General features: G+C 45.3%; 1 protein-coding gene and 1 pseudogene across 3 annotated transcripts in view; both read right to left on the bottom strand.

Annotated features, from left to right (window-relative positions):
* Epb41l4a (erythrocyte membrane protein band 4.1 like 4A) overlaps positions 1-25,582 on the bottom strand; it is a 266,656-nt gene that overhangs the window by 27,367 nt on the left and 213,707 nt on the right. For all 3 annotated transcript variants that reach the window (XM_004652565.3, XM_045132757.1, XM_045132758.1), the window contains exons 13-17: positions 18,894-18,984; positions 16,997-17,080; positions 16,532-16,645; positions 9,411-9,458; positions 8,091-8,168 (exon numbers count right to left, since the gene is read on the bottom strand). In XM_004652565.3, the coding sequence (XP_004652622.1) occupies positions 8,091-8,168; positions 9,411-9,458; positions 16,532-16,645; positions 16,997-17,080; positions 18,894-18,984 (415 nt within the window). The remainder of the gene's footprint in view (positions 1-8,090; positions 8,169-9,410; positions 9,459-16,531; positions 16,646-16,996; positions 17,081-18,893; positions 18,985-25,582) is intronic.
* On the bottom strand, positions 14,816-15,017 carry LOC123454437 (annotated as a pseudogene).

The following is a 25,582-nucleotide window of genomic DNA, read 5'->3' as shown; positions in this document are numbered from 1 at the left end:
TGAGACGTCCTGACAGAAGAAGGGGGCTCTCATCTGAGACGTCCTGACAGAAGAAGGGGGCTCTCATCTGAGACGTCCTGACAGAAGAAGGGGGCTCCCATCTGAGACGTCCTGACAGAAGAAGGGGGCTCCCATCTGAGACGTCCTGACAGAAGAAGGGGGCTCCCATCTGAGACGTCCTGACAGAAGAAGGGGGCTCTCATCTGAGACGTCCTGACAGAAGAAGGGGCTCTCATCTGAGACGTCCTGACAGAAGAAGGCGGCTCCCATCTGAGACGTCCTGACAGAAGAAGGGGGCTCCCATCTGAGACGTCCTGACAGAAGAAGGGGGCTCCCATCTGAGACGTCCTGACAGAAGAAGGGGGCTCCCATCTGAGACGTCCTGACAGAAGAAGGGGGCTCTCATCTGAGACGTCCTGACAGAAGAAGGGAGCTCTCATCTGAGACGTCCTGACAGAAGAAGGGGGCTCTCATCTGAGACGTCCTGACAGAAGAAGGGGCTCTCATCTGAGACGTCCTGACAGAAGAAGGGGGCTCTCATCTGAGACGTCCTGACAGAAGAAGGGGGCTCTCATCTGAGACGTCCTGACAGAAGAAGGGGGCTCCCATCTGAGACGTCCTGACAGAAGAAGGGGGCTCCCATCTGAGACGTCCTGACAGAAGAAGGGGGCTCCCATCTGAGACGTCCTGACAGAAGAAGGGGGCTCCCATCTGAGACGTCCTGACAGAAGAAGGGGACTCTCATCTGAGACGTCCTGACAGAAGAAGGGGGCTCCCATCTGAGACGTCCTGACAGAAGAAGGGGACTCTCATCTGAGACGTCCTGACAGAAGAAGGGGCTCTCATCTGACACGTCCTGAAGGAGAAGGGGGCTCCCATCTGAGACGTCCTGACAGAAGAAGGGGGCTCCCATCTGAGATGTCCTGACAGAAGAAGGGGCTCTCATCTGAGACGTCCTGAAGGAGAAGGGGGCTCCCATCTGAGACGTCCTGACAGAAGAAGGGGCTCTCATCTGAGACGTCCTGAAGGAGAAGGGGGCTCCCATCTGAGACGTCCTGACAGAAGAAGGGGGCTCCCATCTGAGACGTCCTGACAGAAGAAGGGGACTCTCATCTGAGACGTCCTGACAGAAGAAGGGGCTCTCATCTGAGACGTCCTGACAGAAGAAGGGGGCTCTCATCTGAGACGTCCTGACAGAAGAAGGGGGCTCTCATCTGAGACGTCCTGACAGAAGAAGGGGGCTCCCATCTGAGACGTCCTGACAGAAGAAGGGGGCTCTCATCTGAGACGTCCTGAAGGAGAAGGGGGCTCCCATCTGAGACGTCCTGACAGAAGAAGGGGGCTCTCATCTGAGACGTCCTGACAGAAGAAGGGGCTCTCATCTGAGACGTCCTGACAGAAGAAGGGGGCTCCCATCTGAGACGTCCTGACAGAGGAAGGGGGACTCTCATCTGAGACGTCCTGACAGAAGAAGGGGCTCTCATCTGAGACGTCCTGACAGAAGAAGGGGGCTCCCATATGAGACGTCCTGACAGAAGAAGGGGCTCTCATCTGAGACGTCCTGACAGAAGAAGGGGGCTCTCATCTGAGACGTCCTGACAGAAGAAGGGGCTCTCATCTGAGACGTCCTGACAGAAGAAGGGGACTCTCATCTGAGACGTCCTAACAGAAGAAGGGGGCTCCCATCTGAGACGTCCTGAAGGAGAAGGGGGCTCCCATCTGAGACATCCTGACAGAAGAAGGGGCTCCCATCTGAGACGTCCTGACAGAAGAAGGGGCTCTCATCTGAGACGTCCTGACAGAAGAAGGGGACTCTCATCTGAGACATCCTGACAGAAGAAGGGGGCTCCCATCTGAGACGTCCTGACAGAAGAAGGGGGCTCTCATCTGAGATGTCCTGACAGAAGAAGGGGGCTCCCATATGAGACGTCCTGAGAGAAGAAGGGAGCTCTCATCTGAGACGTCCTGACAGAAGAAGGGGGCTCTCATCTGAGACGTCCTGACAGAAGAAGGAGCTCCCATCTGAGACGTCCTGACAGAAGAAGGGGCTCTCATCTGAGACGTCCTGACAGAAGAAGGGGGCTCCCATCTGAGACGTCCTGACAGAAGAAGGGGGCTCCCATCTGAGACGTCCTGACAGAAGAAGGCGGCTCCCATCTGAGACGTCCTGACAGAAGAAGGGGCTCTCATCTGAGACGTCCTGACAGAAGAAGGGGACTCTCATCTGAGACGTCCTGACAGAAGAAGGGGCTCTCATCTGAGACGTCCTGACAGAAGAAGAGGGCTCTCATCTGAGACGTCCTGACAGAAGAAGGGGCTCTCATCTGAGACGTCCTGACAGAAGAAGGGGACTCTCATCTGAGACGTCCTGACAGAAGAAGGAGCTCCCATCTGAGACGTCCTGACAGAAGAAGGGGCTCTCATCTGAGACGTCCTGACAGAAGAAGGGGGCTCCCATCTGAGACGTCCTGACAGAAGAAGGCGGCTCCCATCTGAGACGTCCTGACAGAAGAAGGGGGCTCTCATCTGAGACGTCCTGACAGAAGAAGGGGGCTCCCATCTGAGACGTCCTGACAGAAGAAGGGGGCTCCCATCTGAGACGTCCTGACAGAAGAAGGGGGCTCCCACCTGAGACGTCCTGACAGAAGAAGGGGGCTCCCATCTGAGACGTCCTGACAGAAGAAGGGGGCTCTCATCTGAGACGTCCTGACAGAAGAAGGGGGCTCCCATCTGAGACGTCCTGACAGAAGAAGGGGGCTCTCATCTGAGACGTCCTGACAGAAGAAGGGGGCTCCCATCTGAGACGTCCTGACAGAAGAAGGGGCTCTCATCTGACACGTCCTGACAGAAGAAGGGGGCTCTCATCTGAGACGTCCTGACAGAAGAAGGGGGCTCCCATCTGAGACATCCTGACAGAAGAAGGGGGCTCTCATCTGAGACGTCCTGACAGAAGAAGGGGGCTCTCATCTGAGACGTCCTGACAGAAGAAGGGGACTCTCATCTGAGACGTCCTAACAGAAGAAGGGGGCTCTCATCTGAGACGTCCTGAAGGAGAAGGGGGCTCCCATCTGAGACGTCCTGACAGAAGAAGGGGGCTCCCATCTGAGACGTCCTGACAGAAGAAGGGGCTCTCATCTGAGACGTCCTGACAGAAGAAGGGGACTCTCATCTGAGACGTCCTGACAGAAGAAGGGGGCTCCCATCTGAGACGTCCTGACAGAAGAAGGGGGCTCCCATCTGAGACGTCCTGACAGAAGAAGGGGGCTCCCATCTGAGACGTCCTGACAGAAGAAGGGGGCTCTCATCTGAGACGTCCTGACAGAAGAAGGAGCTCCCATCTGAGACGTCCTGACAGAAGAAGGGGCTCTCATCTGAGACGTCCTGACAGAAGAAGGGGGCTCCCATCTGAGACGTCCTGACAGAAGAAGGGGGCTCTCATCTGAGACGTCCTGACAGAAGAAGGGGGCTCCCATCTGAGACGTCCTGACAGAAGAAGGGGGCTCCCACCTGAGACGTCCTGACAGAAGAAGGGGGCTCTCATCTGAGACATCCTGACAGAAGAAGGAGGCTCCCATCTGAGACGTCCTGACAGAAGAAGGGGCTCTCATCTGAGACGTCCTGACAGAAGAAGGGGGACTCTCATCTGAGACGTCCTGACAGAAGAAGGGGCTCTCATCTGAGACGTCCTGACAGAAGAAGGGGCTCTCATCTGAGACGTCCTGACAGAAGAAGGGGCTCTCATCTGAGACGTCCTGACAGAAGAAGGGGCTCTCATCTGAGACGTCCTGACAGAAGAAGGGGGCTCTCATCTGAGACGTCCTGACAGAAGAAGGGGGCTCCCATCTGACACGTCCTGACAGAAGAAGGGGGCTCCCATCTGAGACGTCCTGACAGAAGAAGGGGGCTCCCATCTGAGACGTCCTGACAGAAGAAGGGGGCTCTCATCTGACACGTCCTGACAGAAGAAGGGGCTCTCATCTGACACGTCCTGACAGAAGAAGGGGGCTCTCATCTGAGACGTCCTGACAGAAGAAGGGGGCTCCCATCTGAGACGTCCTGACAGAAGAAGGGGGCTCTCATCTGAGACGTCCTGACAGAAGAAGGGGGCTCTCATCTGAGACGTCCTGACAGAAGAAGGGGACTCTCATCTGAGACGTCCTAACAGAAGAAGGGGGCTCTCATCTGAGACGTCCTGAAGGAGAAGGGGGCTCCCATCTGAGACGTCCTGACAGAAGAAGGGGGCTCCCATCTGAGACGTCCTGACAGAAGAAGGGGCTCTCATCTGAGACGTCCTGACAGAAGAAGGCGACTCTCATCTGAGACGTCCTGACAGAAGAAGGGGGCTCCCATCTGAGACGTCCTGACAGAAGAAGGGAGCTCTCATCTGAGACTCCTGACAGAAGAAGGGAGCTCTCATCTGAGACGTCCTGACAGAAGAAGGGGGCTCTCATCTGAGACGTCCTGACAGAAGAAGGAGCTCCCATCTGAGACGTCCTGACAGAAGAAGGGGCTCTCATCTGAGACGTCCTGACAGAAGAAGGGGACCCTCATCTGAGACGTCCTGACAGAAGAAGGAGCTCCCATCTGAGACGTCCTGACAGAAGAAGGGGCTCTCATCTGAGACGTCCTGACAGAAGAAGGGGGCTCCCATCTGAGACGTCCTGACAGAAGAAGGGGGCTCCCATCTGAGACGTCCTGACAGAAGAAGGGGGCTCTCATCTGAGTCGTCCTGACAGAAGAAGGGGGCTCCCATCTGAGACGTCCTGACAGAAGAAGGGGGCTCCCACCTGAGACGTCCTGACAGAAGAAGGGGGCTCTCATCTGAGACATCCTGACAGAAGAAGGGGGCTCCCATCTGAGACGTCCTGACAGAAGAAGGGGGCTCTCATCTGAGACGTCCTGACAAAGAAGGGGGCTCCCATATGAGACGTCCTGACAGAAGAAGGGGCTCTCATCTGAGACGTCCTGACAGAAGAAGGGGCTCTCATCTGACACGTCCTGACAGAAGAAGGGGGCTCCCATCTGAGACGTCCTGACAGAAGAAGGGGGCTCTCATCTGAGACGTCCTGACAGAAGAAGGGGGCTCTCATCTGAGACGTCCTGACAGAAGAAGGGGCCCTCATCTGAGACGTCCTGACAGAAGAAGGGGGCTCTCATCTGAGTCGTCCTGACAGAAGAAGGGGACTCTCATCTGAGACGTCCTGACAGAAGAAGGAGCTCCCATCTGAGACGTCCTGACAGAAGAAGGGGCTCTCATCTGAGACGTCCTGACAGAAGAAGGGGACCCTCATCTGAGACGTCCTGACAGAAGAAGGAGCTCCCATCTGAGACGTCCTGACAGAAGAAGGGGCTCTCATCTGAGACGTCCTGACAGAAGAAGGGGGCTCCCATCTGAGACGTCCTGACAGAAGAAGGGGGCTCCCATCTGAGACGTCCTGACAGAAGAAGGGGGCTCTCATCTGAGTCGTCCTGACAGAAGAAGGGGGCTCCCATCTGAGACGTCCTGACAGAAGAAGGGGGCTCCCACCTGAGACGTCCTGACAGAAGAAGGGGGCTCTCATCTGAGACATCCTGACAGAAGAAGGGGGCTCCCATCTGAGACGTCCTGACAGAAGAAGGGGGCTCTCATCTGAGACGTCCTGACAGAAGAAGGGGGCTCCCATATGAGACGTCCTGACAGAAGAAGGGGCTCTCATCTGAGACGTCCTGACAGAAGAAGGGGCTCTCATCTGACACGTCCTGACAGAAGAAGGGGGCTCCCATCTGAGACGTCCTGACAGAAGAAGGGGGCTCTCATCTGAGACGTCCTGACAGAAGAAGGGGGCTCTCATCTGAGTCGTCCTGACAGAAGAAGGGGACTCTCATCTGAGACGTCCTGACAGAAGAAGGGGCCCTCATCTGAGACGTCCTGACAGAAGAAGGGGGCTCTCATCTGAGTCGTCCTGACAGAAGAAGGGGGACTCTCATCTGAGACGTCCTGACAGAAGAAGGGGCTCCCATCTGAGACGTCCTGACAGAAGAAGGGGGCTCTCATATGAGACGTCCTGACAGAAGAAGAGGGCTCTCATCTGAGACGTCCTGACAGAAGAAGGGGGCTCTCATCTGAGACGTCCTGACAGAAGAAGGGGACTCTCATCTGAGACGTCCTGACAGAAGAAGGAGCTCCCATCTGAGACGTCCTGACAGAAGAAGGGGGCTCCCATCTGAGACGTCCTGACAGAAGAAGGGGCTCTCATCTGAGACGTCCTGACAGAAGAAGGGGGCTCTCATCTGAGACGTCCTGACAGAAGAAGGGGACTCTCATCTGAGACGTCCTGACAGAAGAAGGGGGCTCTCATCTGAGACGTCCTGACAGAAGAAAGGGCTCTCATCTGAGATGTCCTAACAGAAGCAGAGGACTCTCATGTGAGACCTCCTAACAGAAAATGTGATCCATTTGTAGCTGGTCATAACAAAGGTTGTGATGACTATGTCTGGAACCTCCCACCTGGGACTATGACAGCATTTTAGAGTAACTGAAGTAAAGGGATGAAGAGGTAGTCTAAATAAATGATGAGCGTGGAGCATTCTGCTGTTCTGGGAGGTGTAGGTATGAATCTGTACAATAACAGATATGACAAACCCCCACATGTGGCCTCATTAGTTCCAGACCCAAGGATGAGGAGGTTCTTAGTTATAGTTTTATTTTTCTCTAGTTATCAAAAACTTTTTTTTAGTGAGTAGTCATACATGGTTATAGATTTTGACCTTTTTAGTAGATATAACAGCCTGTTCTGGAAGAAATTAATTTGTAAACATTATTTTAATTTTTGTCTTTTCTCACAAATTTAAATTGTGATCCATGGAAACAACAAAACAGCTTAAGATCCAATGGGTTTTATTTTATGAAAGACAAAAATATTCCCACAGAGTAGCCTAAAGCCTAACAGGAAAGACTTCCTTTATGTCTAAATAAGTGAATCAATAATTATTTTAAAAATCCACTAAGAATGGGGACTTAGGAGATTGCTCAGTGATTAAAAGTACTTGCTGAACAAGCCTAGAGAACAATGTTTGGATCCATGTGGGGGGCCAAAACTCTCTCAGTTAAGAATCCCTGGGTTTCAAGTTTGTATGACTGGTATTCAAATCCCTCTGACTCCCAACCTGGTGCTTTGTTCATTAGCTGCATGAATACTTGTTTTCAACTAAATATTTTGGAATTAAGAAGTGCTTCATATATTGAGCCAATGTAATTCATGTAATTACATGGCAAACGATCTTATTAACAACCATTTACAACTGAGATCTACATATATGAACTATAAGCAGTCATCAGTTGTGCCTGATGAGAGTGTGAATGTACCGTCATGTGAGGTTAAAAATTACAGAACCTGGGCTGGAGAGATGGCTCAGCGGTTAAGCACTTGCCTATGAAGCCTAAAGACCCCAGTATGAGGCTTGATTCCCCAGGACCCACGTTAGCCAGATGCATGAGTCTAGAGTTGGTTGGCAGTAGCTACAGGCCCTGGTGTGCCCATTTTCTCTCTCTCTCTCCCCCTCCCTCCCTCTTTCTCTTTCTGTCTGTCTCTCTCAAATGAATAAATAAAAATTGAATAAAATAATTTAAAAATTACAGAACCTATAAGACAAAGTCTCATTTGGGTTAGGTAATATTAGTAGTTTCATATCAAAAGATAGTTCCTGGAGAGCTGGGAATGTGGGGCAGTTGCTAGAGTACTTGCCTAGCAATCAGATCAGGAGGGCCTGGACTTAATACTCAGAATCAAATATACCAGGTACAGTGGCCTATGCCTATAAACACCAATTCCACATACAGTGTTGAATATAGAGTCACCTTTTTAAAAAGAATCCAAAAATACATTTCATTGTGAAGTAGTTTCATTGTGAATAAGTTGAAAAAAAAATCAACTTATTATAAAAACAAGAAACTTAGAGCTCAGTGTCCTAAACTAGAGCTTCAAAATAGGGCTGGATTCCTTTGCAGCACCAATTAAAAAAAAAAAGCAGGCTCATGACACACAACTTCTACCACCAACGGCAGCCTCTGGTTCCAGAAGTTCTAGTTACTTGCAACGCGTGGGCATTACCTGTTTCTCTTTTTCCGGTGCTCTCTGTGAGAGTTTTCTGATTCACTACCACTGCTCGTGTTACAGCGCGAACGAGACCTGAAGACAAAATGAGAAGAGCAGGGAAAACGACATTGTTATGCAAACGAAAAACTTCAGAAGGTTCATTAGGTTCTTTGGAAGTAATTTGGCAGTAAAACTGCTAATCCAAACATAAAGGGCTGTATTATCCCTCTCCCAGCAAGTGTTTCTGAACTCAGTCAGACATCTATCTGAGTAAGGCTGCAGCACAAAGAAACAGGTAGAGGAAAGATGAAAGCAGATTAGGGTAAATACCATGTGCCCAGAAAAGAGCTCAAAAACCAACCACCCCTAACAAAACTCTGACATGACAAAGCTATAAACCCTTGTGCAGGACTAAAGATGGGTGGAAAGTCTCACTCTCTGTCCCTTATCGAGATCTGCAGAGGATTATTGCTGTCGCTTTAATTTTGCCCTGGTCTTATAACTGACGTTAGAGGGATTCTCTGCCTGCTCCAGGACTATCCCATAACAGGACTGTTCATGTCTACCTCCTCCTAAATACCGAGAAAAGGCCAGGCCTCAAGCCATCCTGCCAAGTTGGCAACATGAGAAATGCCTCCAGCACAACACAGCCTCAGCTACTGTCTGACCACTACCTGTTCCACCCACTGGAGGAAAATACATATATACATTTATATATGTTGGTATAGAGAATTTTTAATATATTTAAATGCACATATATGTATTTATATGTATGCATTTATGTTCATGTATGAAACTATATACATATAATATTGTATTTTAAAACCGTGTGTGTGTGTGTGTGTGTGTGTGTGTGTGTGTATTTGTTGCTCCTTTATGACACATTGTGGGGTGGCTTGTAACATAGCTGAGACAGCTACTATGAAACACAAAGGAGTAATGAAATATAAGAGAAATGTCCAAGGATAGTCAGAGTGGATGACTGAGCACAAACTGAAACCAAAATTGATTTTTTTGAAAGTTTTTAAAAAACAACTGAAGCTGGGTGTGGTGGTGCACACCTTTAATCCCAGCACTAAGGAGGTCTCAGAGGTAGGATCGCTGTGAGTTCGAGGTCACCCTGAGGCTACATAATGAATTTCAGGTCAGCCTGGGCCAGAGTGAGACCCTACCTCACAAAAACAAACAAACAAAAAATGACAGCTAACTAACAAGATTAACAATCCAGGACTCTTAAAGGAGCCATAATAAAAGGGAGGGAAGCCCCACTCTTGTCTCAACTCTGAGCACTTCAAGACTTTCTCCTTTCTCAGACCCTCCTCTTGGCTTTCTTACCTCCTCCTTTGCTTTAGATCCGAGTCTTCGCCGCTGTTATGGGCTTTCCTGCGTGAAGTGAAAGACGACATTAGAGAAAGCAGAACAGCGTTGATCGGCTAAAGAAAGCACAGTCACGTGAGTTGCACTGCAGTTGTTTCATAGCTGTTCTGAGCTCATTTCTGTACCACATAATTAAGTCCCATGCATGGGTTCAGACCTATGACAGGTCCCAGAATACAGCACACTACCAACTGGCCTCAAGAATCCAGCAATCCAGGTGGGGGTGAAAACAGTCTGCGGGTAATGCACACCATGTCTGTAAGTCCCATGCATCAAATGACTGACGGGCTGGTCTAGTTTCTAGGACTGTAGTCCTCCATGGCCATTTCTAACTGCCGCCAGCTTTCCGCGGATGCCCCTTCCAGCACTTTGGCCTTGAACTCCCTTCTTCAATATCTTCTACCACAACTCACCAACCTCCATCATGGTCACACCTAAGCATGACTCCATACAACCATCTACAACCATCCCCCAACACTGTTCTCTGACACAACTCCATCATGTCACACCTAAGCATGACTCCATACAACCATCTACAACCATCCCCCAACACTCTGTTCTCTAACACAACTCCTTCTCCTTTCTGTCTAAGGGAGCATCTCAGTAACAAGAGCAGGCTCTGAAACCAGACAGCCTAAATGGATATTCACTGCCTCATACATGAGCTATGTAACTTATACAAGTTTCTTCTTTACTTAGGGTCTTAGTTCTAACAGAATTTCCCATAAGTAGTTAATAAGTGTGAAGACATTATGACAGATTCATTTATTTTTCTTTTAAAAATTATTTTTATTTATTTATGAGAGACAGAGGAGGAGCGAAAGAGACAGACAGACAGAATGGGTGTACCAGGGCCTCTAGCCTCGGCAAATGAACTCCTTGTGCATCTGGCTTATGTAGGACTTGGAGAATCAAACCTGGGTCCTTAGGCTTTGCAGGCAAGTGCTTTACCCGCCAGGCCATTTCTCCAGCCCTCATTTATTTGTTGAGACAGGATTTTAGGAAGCCCAGGCTGGTTTCAAACTCACTATATAACTGAGAATAGCCCTGAACTTCTGATCCTTTTGCTTCTATCTCCCAAGTACTGGCACGGCAGGTGTGTGCCACCACACCCAGTTTATGTGGTACTGGGGATTGAACCAGGGCTTCGTGCATGCTAGGCAAGCCCTCTACCAACTGGGCTACATCCCTAGGCCCCCATGAATGCGTTTAAAATGTAGATGAGGACAGGGACCATTGTAAATTATTATTACTGCTTACATGCCTATTCCATTCTCTCCCTATCTGACCTACTACCATGTACTGAGCTTGCTGCTTTCCAACAGCTTCTGCCCTTTCTTCACTGTTTTGTACCCAACTCAGATTTTCATTCAATAACCTGCAATGCTCAAACCCCCACCCAACTCGAAAAACCAAAAGAAAAAAAGAAGTCTGAAAGATTATTTTCTAATCTGGATTCTATGCCCATATAAACTGTAATTGCACATGTAGAATGAAGACATTCTCAAAAATTCCAAGTCTCAAAGATGTACTTTCCTGCTGATCTTGTGAAGATCTGTTCCATCAAAATCCAGATATGAGCTTCTAAGTACTGGAAATAGGGAATCCATTATGGTTTTTCGAGGTAGGGTCTCACTGTAGCCCAGGCTAACCTGGAATTTATTATGTAGCTTCAGGGTAGCCTCGAACTCACGGTGATCCTCCCACCTCTGCCTCCCAAGTGCTGGGATTGAAGGTGTGTGCCACCACACCCGGCCATCTTTCAGACTTTTGAAGGCAATGTTTCCTTGTCTTTTTATTGTTTTATGATGCTTAGCCCAGTGTCTTTCTCACTTGTTATAATTTGTGCATGGATAATTTACTTTCCCATCTATTTCTCTTTCCTCCAAGCCTTTAAAATTATCTCTTAGCCTACATTTTAAGTTTTAATAATAAATTTTTGTTTGAGCCTAATTTTTCAGTCTATCATGGCAAATGCTCAGTGAATTGGTCCCTCCATATAAAATCATGTCCTTTACTTACGGACTCACTAATCTACTATTTGTTCAGACAATCTCCTCTCCTACATTTCCTCTGTTTTCTTTTTCTTGGAAATTTCATGAATTGAATGTTTGACATCTAGGGCCAATAGTTTTATTGTCTTTATTTTTATACATTATTTTAATTTTTGTTTGTTTTGAGATAGTCTCACAGCTCAGGCCAAGGAGGACCTTGAATTTCTGATCCTTCCACTTCCACCTCCCTGGTGGTGTTGGGATTATAGGCATGTGCCCTCAGACCTAGCTTATGTGGTCCTGGGGATCCAAAGAGAGGCTTCACAATGCCAGGTGACCTTTCTGTCAACTGAGATATATCCCCAGGGCAGATTTGGTTTTTGTTGTTGTTCTTTGGGGGAGGAGGAATTTCTTTATCTTCCAATCTTCATTATTTAATTCTCCATTATTTAAGTTATGTTGCCCTATAGCACGGGAACTCCTATTTACTGGCTCTTACAGCAGTTCATGGAATTTTTTTCATTTTAAAGGTAATTTTTTGGCATGTGTATATGTGCACTGTGTGTGTGTGTGTTATAGGCACATGTGCGGGCACTTGCATGCAAAAGCCAGGGGTCAATCTTGGGAGACATTCCTCAGGTATATACCATCCACCTTCTTTAAGTCAAGGTCTCTCACTGGTCCGGACCTCATTTATCAGGCCCGCGAGCTCCAGGGATCCACACATCTCGGCCTCGCCAGCACTGGGACTCCAGGGGCACACTGCCAAGCGCAGCCTCTTACGTGGGTACTGGGGATTGAACAGAGGGTCTCATGCTTGCAAGTCAAGCACGTTGCCAACTGAACTATCTCCTCAGCTCTAAACACAGGGTTTACAATTGTTCCCTCTGCTTCTTAGAGGGTCTCTTTTTCCTGTGAGTTTTCCTCCATGCCCATGTGTTTGTTTTGGTCTCCATCTTGAAAGACAGAATCTCTCCTCAGATGCAGGTGACCAGGGCTCTCCTCTTAGTCAAGCACGAGACAGAGGGAGACCACACTGCCTGGACAGCACCGAGGACGGTGACTGATAGCTCCACTCCACCGTGGCCGCCTCTACCACTGTACGGCAGGATTCTTTGAAAGCGGCTTACTTTCTTTTTTTACCTGTTTCTTAGAGTGGGGAGGGGTCTTCTGATTTCATGACTGGGCTATAAAGTCTGGTTTATAGCACTTAGGGAATGAAAGACAGAAGGTTCAAAAGTAAAAACAAAAACAAAAGGAGCCATTCGTTAGGCAGACTTTATTTTATTATCTTGATTTTTCCTGACTTTAATTTCTGTACCTTCTTTACCAGCTAATCCTTCCTCTTCAACTAAGCCATCTGTGGTGGTTTGATTCAGGTGTCCCCCATAAATTTAGGTGTTCTGAATGCTAGGTTCCCAGCTGATGCAGATTTGGGAGTTGGCGCCTCCTAGAGGCAGTGTGTGTTGGGTATTAAAGCCAGTTTCCCCTTGCCAGTGTCTGGCACACTCTCCTGTCACTTTGTCCATCTGATGTTGGCCAGGAGGTGATGTCCACCTTTTGCTCATGCCATCGTTTCCCCCTGCCATCATGGAGCTTCCTCTGGAGTCTGTAAGCCAAAATAAAATTTTCGTTCCCATAAGCTGCTCTTTGTCTGGTGATTTTTGCCAGCATTGCAAACCTGACTACAACACCATCAAATGCTGAAGTTTCTTCAAGCTAACAGTGGCTTTGTAGTTTCCCTCCATTTATACTGACTGCTTATACAGCTTCATCTGTTATATATTTTGATAGTCATAATGGAGAATAACTTACAGTTTAGTCCATAAAAGCCATCTATAGTTCCTGATTTATAATCTGCAAAGCCACATTAATTCTGCACTCAGACCTCTCAGACCACTTTGTCCAAGCTCCCTCTCTCCATTTCAAATACTATCCCCTTTTTGTGTTTTCATTTTTTGTATTATTTTGTTTTTTTAAATATTTTATTTATTTATTTGAGAGAGAGAAAGAAAGAGGCAGATAGAGAAAGAATGGCTCACCAGGGCCTCTACCCAGTACAAATGAACTCCAGATGTTGGTGCCACCTTCTGCATCTGGCTTACGTGGGTACTGGGGAATGGAATCTGGGGCCTTAGGCTTCACAGGCAAGTGCCTTTACCATGAAGCCATCTCTCCAGCCCTTTCCTTTTTTTGTGAGTCAGTGATATGACTGGCCAAGAGCTTGTCATCTCTCTGCCCCAGCCTCCTGAGTGCTTGAATTACAGGCAAACCATCTTCTCTCACAGTTTCTCCAAAGGATAGTGGGTCATCCTCATTAATACAAATGCAATCAGCTTATAGACCTTCCTTTTAAAAACTGTGTGAGAAACCAAGGCTCAGGTGACCTATCAGAGGCCTCATCTTTGTTTCTGCATTCATGTCTAACACAATTCTGTTCACTCTTAGAGTTTGAATGATACTGGTCTTTTTTTTTTTTTTTTGTCTCTTCATGAATATTTCCTGGTCCATTCTTTTTAATTGTTTAAATGTTTATTGTTTGCAAGCAAGTAGACAGGCACAAAGAAAGAGACAGAGAGAGAATGGGTATGCAAGGGCCTCTAGCCACTGTAAATGAACTCCAGATGCATGTGCCACTTTGTGCATCTTGCTTTATGTAGGTACTAGGGAATTGAACCCAGGTTGTTAGACATTGCAGGAAAGCATCTTAACCACTGAGCCATCTCTCCAGCCCTCCCTGCTCCATTCTTATATCTTTACTTGGCATAATCTTTCCTTTCTTTTTTAATCTGTTTGCCTCAGAGCCCAGCTCACACAACCGGTCTCACTCAGCACCTCAGCCATACTGGCTCTGACAGTACTGGCCATACAAGAGAACAGCTCAGGAACTCTGCAGAGCAGTTACACTTAAGGCAAGTGGACTTTTCTCTGTGCAGCTGGCTTTTCAAAAATATCTTTATTCATTTGAGAGAGACAAAGGGAGAGGCAATGAGGGAGGAAAGGAAGGAGGGATCGTACGAATGAATGGGTGCACCAGAGCCTATTGCCACTACAGATGAACTCTGGACACATGTGCCACTTTGTACATCTGTCTTTACATGGGTACTAGGGAATTGTACCATGGTAAGTGGGCTTTGCAAGCAAGTGCCTTTAACTGCTAAGCCATAGCCCAATGATGGGTTTTTCTAAATTCCTCTAAGCACCTTCAAATAACACATAAATATTGTAATTGTACACATTCTTGTAAGTTTTTTTTTTTAATTTCCCTTCTATCAGCTAATAAGTGCCCAAAGGAAGGAACTTTGTCTAGTGTTATTTAGCACCCTGGCTGCTAGTAGAAGGCACTCAATCAGCATTCTTGTCGTTGTTGCCACTCAGACTGTGTCCTCTCCCACCAGCTCCCACAAGGAGAACAATCAATGGCAAGTGTCAATTGCAGCAAAGCAACAGTAAGAACCAGCGTCAAGCTCAGGAGAGAATGCGAATGTCTCCTCTTCATGGTTTCCCATAGTCTAGGTAGTCAGAGAAACTTCTCTAGTAATGAGCTATAGAAATGATCCCGGGAGTGGTGGTGCACGCCTTTAATCCTAGTGCTTGGGAGGCAGACGTAGGAGGATAGCCATGAGTTCAAGGCCACCCTGAGACTGCATAGTGAATTCCAGGTCAGCCTGGGCTAGAGTGAGACCCTACCTCAAAAAGAAAAAAAGAATGATCCCTGAAACTATAGTCTTTCACTCAGCATTTTTTTTTTTTTTAAATTTTAGAGATACAGACAGACAGAGAGAGGGAAAGAGAGAGAATTGGTATGCCAGGGCCTCAGGTATTGCAATTGAATGCCAGATGCTTACGCCACCTAGTGGGCATGTGTGACCTAGCACTTGCCTCACCTTTGTGCATCTGGCATACGTGGGATCTGGAGAGTCAAACATAGGTCCTTAGGCTTCACAGGCAAGTGCACCTTAACCATTAAGCCATCTCTCCAACCCCAATCAGCAGTTTTTAATGCAGAGATGGAAGTTGAAGGATACAAATACATGGCAGTGGCAGAAAGTATGTCCATTTCTTTTCCTAGAACAGGACTGTTTAATTAAGCAAGTTTTAGAGATCTGTAAATCCATATAATATATGAAAGTGTTTATTTGTATCTAACTATGTTAAATTATGTTAGTTTCTCAGAGGGTTCTGCCACACTGAAAGATTAAAGACCCCTGTTCTAGAGTGCCCGAACTGAAAGCTTATGTATCCCATGGCAAACAACTGGCAAGTAAGAAAGGTTGATACCTTCTGTAAAATATGTTCATCCTAGCATCCCAAGCAAAACAGGACTTCCTGTTATTCAACTTCAGTTCTTGAGATTCTTCCATGCTGATGACAAATCTGGGTTTTAAGTGTCACAGCTAATCCAGCAGTGCGGGGATTTATGTCTTGGGCAAGGTGAATGTGTGTGAAGATAAAACAGAGTGACAAGGTCAGGGGTATTTATAGGGCATGTATAATGGAAAGAACCAGAGAATAATGCACTTTCCTCCTTTGCCAACATGTAACCATGGCTGTCCTCAAAATTAATATGCCTAACACGAGCTCTGCGAATGACACACAAGATGGAAGGAATGCTCCACGGCTGCTCAAGCAAGAAGATCCTTCTCGTAAATTCGTCCTCCACAGACTGTGCCAGTGAAGAGATCCTGCACCAACTCTCCCACAACAGCTTCTCTGCATTTCACAGAAAGCCAAAAGAAAATAGATCTCTGTGTAGAAATCATTATGCCCAAGTTTGGGAAATATATATGCTCCAATTTCAAGGAATCAGTATGTGGGGGAAGATGTATAAATTTTTGGTCTATTTTAGAAAAATTTGATAAATTCACATTTCATACTTATTAAAATAAAAATGGCTTTCTGCTTGACATGTATAATTTTAGTTATGGAGTGCTAACAATTTGTACTAATGATTAAAAATAAATATAAGCTTCTTGTTGAGGAGAAAAGCAGTAACTATACTTTGAGAATCACGTGTGACAAAGCATGTCTGGGATTCACAACTTCTGGTGGACAGTGGAAACCAAGGAGCTGTGTTCAACTCACCGTCTCCTAGTAGGCTGCACAGAGTCATTGTCACTTCCACAGGAGGTGTTAGGACGGCGAGCATATGGAAACTTTGGTGATTTAGTCCGGTCATTGGGAGAGTTGTAGAGCCCACTGGAGTAAATGAGGAATGGTTAACATGTCAACTAGGAGGTTGTTACAAAAACTATGAAATAAGGAAATAATCATTAATGTTATTTAGATTTCAGAAATACATTATTTTACTCTAAATTACCATCAAGATCTTCTAGGGAAGTTCCTTAGATGCATTGGTTTCATGCCAAGAAGCTGACTGCTGATTTCCAGTTCAGAAACACCTTCCCGCCCCCAGCCAAGATGATCAGGATCTGTCTCAGCCACTGCTTGCTGTGACCAGTCACCCAGCAGTGGACTTCCTGGATTCCAGGAGCTGCTACTGCTAAGCCCTTCACCCCTGTTCTTCACAAAGGCAGTGAGCCTATTTACCTCTGGGGGCCATTTTCTTCCCACGGTGGGTGAGCTCTACTTCTTTGGGTGTCAGGGCTGTTTTCATTCTTTGCTTTCTTAAAGCTTTAATATTAATAAGGAAGAGAAAATAAATTAGCCAGAAAAATAAAAGAAGTTAAATCACTGATTTCTTCAGTAAAATTACTTCACCAAGGTTAAGATGTGCATACTATGTATTTGCTTATTCAAAGCTGTGACTCATTCTAAGAACAGGAGGCAACTGCCTCATCAACAGCCATAAAATCTCCTCCCTGCATAAAGGTGTACTGCTTTAGGTCAACAGAAGCCAGGTCTACCAACTGTTAAGAGACTCCCAACAGTCCACCAAAGATAGTAAGCAAGGGCAACTGCTGAGCCGAGCGTAGAAGAGCAGCCCGCAGAGGAGGGAGGCAGCCCGGGCCACCCTGGCTCACACGGCTGGCCCTCTTCACAGTAGTGGCCAGACTGCTGGCTCTCAGCTTGGACCTGAAGCTCTGGAGCAGGCTCAAGATACCCAAGCCGACCTCTCCCAGCTTCCGCTACATCTTGGCTTCGTCTTTCCAGATCAGAATGACTTTTGAATGTTATTTCCTGACCTACTATCATCTTTCTGTCCTAGGAGAGTAAATATAACTGAGTTGCTATTTAATCCTAGCAAATTGTTTTAGAAACACCTAGGGGAACAGGGAAAAGGCTTAACCAAGAAAGGTTGAGTATTGCTTCTCACTTCCTCTGGAGTCTTAGTTTACAGACAGTTACTTAATTTCTAATCAACTTTAACCCTAGCTGCTTGAGAAGTATGTGAAGATTGAACTCCTTCAGTATGTTCTAAAAGGCTTGGGTTCAGAGTTTCATGGGAGATTACTGCTCTTATGTTGCATAAATCATATACATCCCCAGCACATGCAGATGAAGTTTCCTTTTCCCACAACTGTGAGGCCAACAAGGGAAACATAGGAAGCGAAAGTGAATTCAAAGGGAAAGGACACAAATTCCAAACAGGTCATCTGTGTGGATAATGTCTCAGAAATAAAGCACAGAGAATGGAGGAAAAACATTGGTTAACACATCACAATTCTGAGAATCCTCATTTCATAAAATGATCTTGCTGGGGAATTACAAGCTATATTCCTCAAAGAAGCTACAGTCCAGCTTAATGAAGGCACCATTATTTGCTAACAAAAGATGGAATAGCTGGTCCGTGTCTTTGCAGGTCACACATCTCTGATTGCTGGGACTTCTTCATGATGCAAGTGGGACAGCCTCTGTGGAGAACGCGATCTCATGAAAGCTGCACATTGTATGCTGATAATGCTGCTCCAAGAATGTAATTGAAGACAGGAAAAAATGACTGACAGACACCATCCTAACAGAGAACAAGGCTGATCTTTCAGCAAGCAATCCATGTAATTTATTAAAAGAAGGTTTTCCACTGGGGAATGTGGTAGAGAAATTGAAGCAGAGGAGCATGACAAGCATTCATACATATGTAATCTCTCACTTCTGAGGCTCTGAGGCCGCTAAATGCTGTAAGCTACAGGGCCACAGCTGAGCGTGCCACTCGGATGAGCAGAGTGCATTAGACATAAATGTCATCTCCTTTATTTCACAAGTCCTTCCGAGTCAGTCTCTGATGCCATGCCATTTTAAACACCACATGGAATTTTCACTTTGCTTCTGAGAAAGCAGATCACAATCAATCTGTGTTCGTCATGCTATGGGAGAAAGAGTCCTGGAATTTATAGCTCACTAACATTGTGAAATATTCTCTGGCACGGAGACTGTCTCCTGGAACCCACTAGGTCAAAACTGATAGTTAATTATCAGAGTGAGAAGATTCTTGGCCTTGCCAAGAGGAAAACAGGGTTTATGAGAGCACACAGTTGTGCACACAGACCTTTTCACTGGTGAGGGCGCAGTGATTTTAGTTGCTCCTTCCCTCTCTCCGCTTTCCATGCTGGCAGCGATCCGGTTGATGCTGTTGGAGCCTAGCAGCAAAAGAGGCGGAAGAAAGATGAAGGGGACAGCAAGAAGGGAGACACACAGATGCAGGGCAATTATTTCCAGATGCAATTTTAAGACTTGGTGGCACTTTTAATTGATAGATTATAACTCCAAGTAATCTCAGTAAAGCTGAGGTATTATTTTCTGACACATACTAAGCCCTTCGCATTATATTGTCTCAGAGGTCTAAGCTATAACCTTTTAAGACTTTAAGTGTTACCTAAGTCCCAACATCGTAAGCATTCTTTACTGTAGGCTGTGAAAATATCTAGTATCTATGATATTCAGTAAAATATACTGTAATATAAAACATAACAAGTTATTTTTAACATTGTGAAGTTTTTCTACATGTCATGACAGACCCTATTTAAGATTAAGCAAAATCCAAAGAAATTCAGACCTAAGAACATCCCATTTCACAATGAACATGGCAAATAAATGCTTTCAAAGTGTTGTTTTTATTAATGAAACATATCTCAAAACGTAAAACTGAATCACTTAACGTTTATTCAACAGATGTGTGTGCATGCTAGAATGGACCAGCAGAGGGAGCCCACAGCAGCCCCGGGGTTGGGATTCCTCAGGAGAATAAGGCGTGATCTCCGGGCAGAGTATAATGAGCCCACGGGAGGTAAGTGAGCGCACTGAGGCCTCCTCTGCAGGGTGAGCCGGGCTGTGAGGAGGCAGCCGGGGTGGCAGGTTACCCAGCCAGCAGGGAGGTCCACAGCCTCACTGAGTCAAGTCCGTATGGCAGCGGATTTATTTTCCTCAGGGCGGCTTGTGCAGGGGTATCTCCATACTTAGAGCACTTGAGTTTCGTGCATACTCACTGCTGACCACTGAGGATTTGTGTCATGGACACAAATACTAATATTTATTGCGTGGTCACTGTGTATCAGGTACTATCCTAAGTACTCTATATCTATTCATGTAGTTCTCAAAGTTGTCCTATAAAGTAGATTCTAACATTTTACTCATGTGACAGGAAACAATTGACCTTTAAACCCCAGCTCGTGATTTGTGGGGTCAGCTTTGAGACAGACCAGTTTAGCCATAAAGATTCTCACCCATAACACAGTTTTCCATCTGCCAAATGGCACACTTACAAATAATCCAGAAGCTAGTTGGTCTGAATTATGGGTCAGAGAACAAGTCAAAGGGATGTTTAATGAAGAGACCATTTAATAAGCAACTAAGAGAAGAACTCCTTCTCTCTCAGGAAGTCAAGACTGAAACATAAGAGAATTATCATCCCAAAGTTAGCAATTTCCCTCAAAGCAGACAAGTATGGCTATCAGGAAAGCTACTCAATAATAAATATGCTTTGCACAGGGCAAGCAAATTTTATTTTCAAATTATGAGTCCCCCAAACCATTATTCTAAAGAATTTTTTTTTTTTTTTTTAGAGCTGCCAGGCGCGGTGGTGCATGCCTTTATTTTTTTTATTTTTATTTTTTGATATTTCTTTTTTTAAAAAATTTATTTTTTATTAGCATTTTCCATGATTATAAAAAAAAATCCCATGTTAATTCCCTCCCTCCCCCCAACACTTTCTATTCTAAAGAATCTGACATGGACTTAATATCTGAACTATATTCTCATTTTGATCCCAATATGGAAAAGAAGTGTCAGAGATATTTGTAGAGCTGAAGAGATGACTTAGTGGTTAAGGCACTTGCCTGCAAAGCCCAAGGACAAAGGTTCAATTTCCTCAGTATCCATGTAAGCCAGATGCACAAGGCGGCTCATGTGTCTGGAGTTTGTTTGCAGTGGCTAGAGGCCCTGGCACATCCATTCTCTCTATCTGCCTCTTCCGTTCTTCTCCATCTCTCTCAAATAAATATTTTTTAAAGTTTCTAAAGAATATAAAAAAGATATTTGTGGCTCTCTTGATGAGCTCATGCTAAAACCAGCCACAATAACTGAACAATCTCCTGAGTCTAGCCATCACAGGAGAGAGTAACATTCTGGAGTACATTTCTCTAGGTGTGACAAATAGGACATAATCAGTTCCCCTGCAGGTCTCCATGTGTATGAAACCTCTGTAATGTCATTGTTTAAGTCACTTTTGCCACAACCACATGACCATTAACAAAATCAAACTTTCACAATTGCAGGCACAGAGTTAGAGTGGCGTTGTTTCTTGTACGCGGATCTCTATGTGAACAGCACCCGGGGCAGTGGCAGGAGGGACGCATTAGTGACCCCGAGAGCAGGTGTGTAACAATATTAGTATTTTAATTTTACTAACGAACTTTACTGAAATGTGATGCTATTCTCAATAAGTATTACTAATTAATAATATAAATGAAAGAGACCTTCATGTAATAAGGCTGTATTCTCACACAAGAAGAAGAAAGGACCAATATACAGTGCCAGTAAAATCAGTTGAAAAATTGCTGAGGGGCCTGGGGAGAGAGCTCAGTGAGAAAAGCCTTGCCTTGCAAGCTTGAGGACCAGAGTTTGATTCCCAGGATCCACATAAAATGCTGGGCATGGTGGGGCATGCCCGTAATCCCGGTGCTAGGGAAATGAAAACAAGCGTATGCCTGGAGCTCCCAGACCACCCAGTCCAGTCCAGTCCAACAAGTGAGTCCCAGACCAATGAGAGACCCTGTCTCAAAAACCTAATGACGACACTCAGATTGCGATCTAGCCTACACAAAGCCCAATGCAATCAGTTTAAGAATAAACGAATGTTTGTTCCAACCTCATCTCTATAGAATCACTAGTTTTTTTCATAGTCTAACAACCAATTGCTTTGAGGTAGATAAGGTTACTTAAACACTTTCATCTAGTTTCCTTCCAGTCATAGCTTCCAAAATTTAATAAATAGGTAGACAATCAGACTGAATAAATCTCTCACAGGCATCATCAGAATGGCCAAACTGAAAGTTAGCTGTTCAACGGTCAGGACTAATTTACCAACATTACTATCATATAATTCCTGATACAAAGTCAGTGAGATATGGTATTGTCAGGTATACAGTCAGAAATGAAATCCATGGTTCTTTCATATTCAAAATTATTAACTACTCTTCAACGTTTATAATCTTTTAAAATGTGCTAAAAATCGGTCTATATGTTCCCCTTATGCCATAACTATATGACATAGACAAGTCTGGATTTTAAAAGGCTTACTAGGAAGATAAGACTACATGGGGAAAAACCACTGAAATGAAATAATTTCTCACATATCTGTTCATATACTGATCTTAATCAGCCCTAATTGATCAATATTTTTCAGCTTTCCTTGTGTTATCAAATGTTCCCTTTGAAGAGCCATACTTTTAAATTGTACACTTTAAAAAAATATTTTACTTATTTGCAAGGGGGGAGAGAAAGAGAGAGAGAGAGAGAGAATATATGGTCCATGCCAAGGTCTCTAGCCACAAATGTGCACCACTTTGCACAACTGGCTTTGTGTGGGTACTGGGGAAACGAACCAGATTCGTTCGTCTTTGCAGGTAAGTGCCTTAACTGTAGAGCCATCTCTCCAGCCCAAATTGTACATTAAGCATCTTTCTCATTAACTCAAATTAGTGAGATTTTTATCACACAAGCATTTTAGGACAAAGACAAGCAACTCAGTGAAGCTAGAATATATAGTTATTGAAATGCAAAGGTGATAAATTTAGGATATAAATTGTTTAGGTTTACTGCCTTTCCAGTTTTCCAACAAGCAACACTAACTGAATTTCCCTTTCACAATCTTTTCCTCCCCTTATCATGCCACCTTCCAGAATCATATGAACTCAGACTGTTGGAACACAGAAGTCAGAGACAAGCCCATCCCACTCAAGGTCCATGGTCTCAGGTATTACATTCCACGAAATAGTTTTGTTTTAAAGAAGAGGAGAGGAAAGACCAAACCGTAACTATAAAGGCCGGCCAACAGCAATGGAGTTTCAGGAACCACTCCAGGAGATGGGTGAGGCTGCGGAACTTCCCTCCCTAACACCCACAGACAACTGTGTCCCCTGCAAATGGTAACAGATGTACAGAACAGAGTTTACCACATACAAAAATAGTTTAACAAATAGTTACAAAGGAAACTATTTTACCACCTCAAGAATTAAAACCAGGGCAATTTTCAAAAGAACAGTAACCAAATCAGAAAAGATACTCTGTTCAAGAGGCAGGTCATGGGCTGGAGAGGTGGTTTAGGGTTAATCGCTTGCCTGTGAAGCCTAAGGACCCCGGTTTGAAGCTTGATTCCCCAGGACCCACATTAGCCAGATGCACAAGGGGGCACACACGTCTGGAGTTCGTTTGCAGTGGCTGGAGGCCCTGGCGCGCCCATTCATTCTCTATATCTGCCTCTTTGTCTCTCTGTCTGTCACTCTCAAATAAATAAAAGTACCAAAAAAAATTTTTTTTAAAAGAGGCAGTTCAGTTTGTCAAAAGATTAGTAGAGATCATAAATGAAACAGTTCAAGCCTATGACTTGTGGCCGTTCTTTTCTACAAAGACACTCAGGATCCACACGCTTCTAGATGAGATCACACAGGAATGCCAGTGTCCGAGCTCCAGGGTCTGACACACTTTTAATATGTGTCCACATGCTCACAGCCTGTGTGTATCCAGGCACCACCAGGCTTTTGTGTGGCTGGCCTCTATTCACACTTGAATGCTTCTATATGCGAGCCCTTCCTTCAGGTCAGGCAGAAGGGCTGTCAGAATCAGATCAGCTTCCAAGATTTATTTAGCTACTTGGTTTTGGGGTCTCTCTTATATTTGTGATGTCAAGAATTGGCGATAGGTACACACGCATTTCCAGTTACAAAATGACTTGCATTTACTAACACTGAGTTTTACAAAGTTCACAAGTTGACATCAACTCAAATTATATCTTCGATGTAAATGTTATCATTGTTTCTAAAGAGCAGATAAACAGATGACATAAAATTAAAAGCATACTGTGTTTAGAAAGTGGGAATACTTTATTTTGAGAAATGGAAAAAAGAATAGCTACTGAATAACCAAGGCTTTTCATATCTTAATAATTTCCTTGAATCCCCTCAAATATCAATTTGGAAAATTTTAGGACTAGCTTTATGCTAATCACATTTTATTTTATGTATTTTGAGGTAGGGTCTCACTTTAGCTCAGACTGACCTAGAATTCACTATGTAGTCTCAGGGTGGCCTCGAACTCATGGCAGTCCTCCTACCTCTGCCTCCCGAGTGCTGGGATTAAAGGTGTGCGCCACCACACCTGGCTTAATCACATTTTATTTTTCCCTAACCTTTACAAAAAGCACATCTAATAATTAAGACAAAAACCAAAAAAGATTATAGCCATTTTCCACACAACACTAGGTTTCAGCAAAGACAACCTGACTCATCTACCCCTAGTAAAATCTACCTAAGGAAATGTGATATTCATGTTAAGAATGAGCTAGTCATTGGAGCTCTATTTTATGTATCTCCCACGCTGGCAATACAAAGTCCCTTTGCCTAGTGTCACCAAATTTAGACTGGGCACTATGGGAAAAAAATGGTACAAAGTCTAGCCAACTAGCAAACCAGAAAATACTTTTTCCCTTTTTATGAAGTAGAAATGGTATATAGACACACCACGGTGCTTCATTTCCCTCCTCCCTGCCCCCATGCCACTGAGGGCCCAGAGATGCTTCTTCTGATGCCACAAATTATGGTCAAACAAAAAAAACGGCCAAGCATAGTTTATGTATCTTTTCCTTATCATCATAGAAGATTCAGTATCCAATGGCCAATTATTTAAAGTTCAAATGCTTGATGTTGGGTCATTCATCTCAAAGAGGCTTCTTAAAGAGTTTCCAGCTTCAAAGTCCCAAAACAGCTATTTAACCTTCTTACCACAAACATAAACTTTAAAAATATCAATTTGCTACATGTCAACTGTAAGATGAAACAAGGTATTGTCCTAACATGCTGGAGGGTAGATTGTAAAGCTGGGTGTGGCTGGGAAAGATGCTGGGAGAGTAGTCTATGCACAAAAGATCCCTTCCAAGCTGCTCTCCTTCCATTTTTCTCTTCCCTAACCCAGCCCTCTGCTGAGGGTCTGCTTCCATGTTAGCAGCAGGAGGAGGTGGAGGCATAGGTTGGATGGATATGACAGTTCACAGAGTGAGAGGCAGCCGCGGGCACTATTCCTTGTGGGTCAGAATGCCACGTTCAAAAGTGAAGAAAGGCACTTATGAGCCTTGCTCACTTCCTTGTGTCCTCAGAGGAGGAGAACGAAAGAGTTCAATTATTTGAACACTTGTAAACGCCACCAGCGTGGCAGAGACTGCCACCCGTGGTAGAGCAGAAGGGGTTTGTTTTCCTCTGAGCATCAGGGCCCAGCGGCAGCCCTTATCTGTGAAGGGTTGACTAAAGCCAAGAGCACCTCAGGAAACCTGCATTGCAAATGCTTTACTCCTTGGTAAGAGGACAGACATTGTGTCACAAACAGAAAACCTTGGTACTCAAGTGCTTTAAGGCACTGAAAACTTCCCTAAGCCCCAAAAGAATGATATAGTTTGGAACAGCATACACCACACCTTCCCCAGCCACCTTCTCCCAAAGCCCCACTGATGCTCTTGGTCTACGGCAGGCG

Source organism: Jaculus jaculus, chromosome 13 (assembly GCF_020740685.1).
Source record: "Jaculus jaculus isolate mJacJac1 chromosome 13, mJacJac1.mat.Y.cur, whole genome shotgun sequence".
Lineage (NCBI taxonomy): Eukaryota > Metazoa > Chordata > Mammalia > Rodentia > Dipodidae > Jaculus > Jaculus jaculus.
This window is presented reverse-complemented; position numbering and strand designations above follow the sequence as displayed.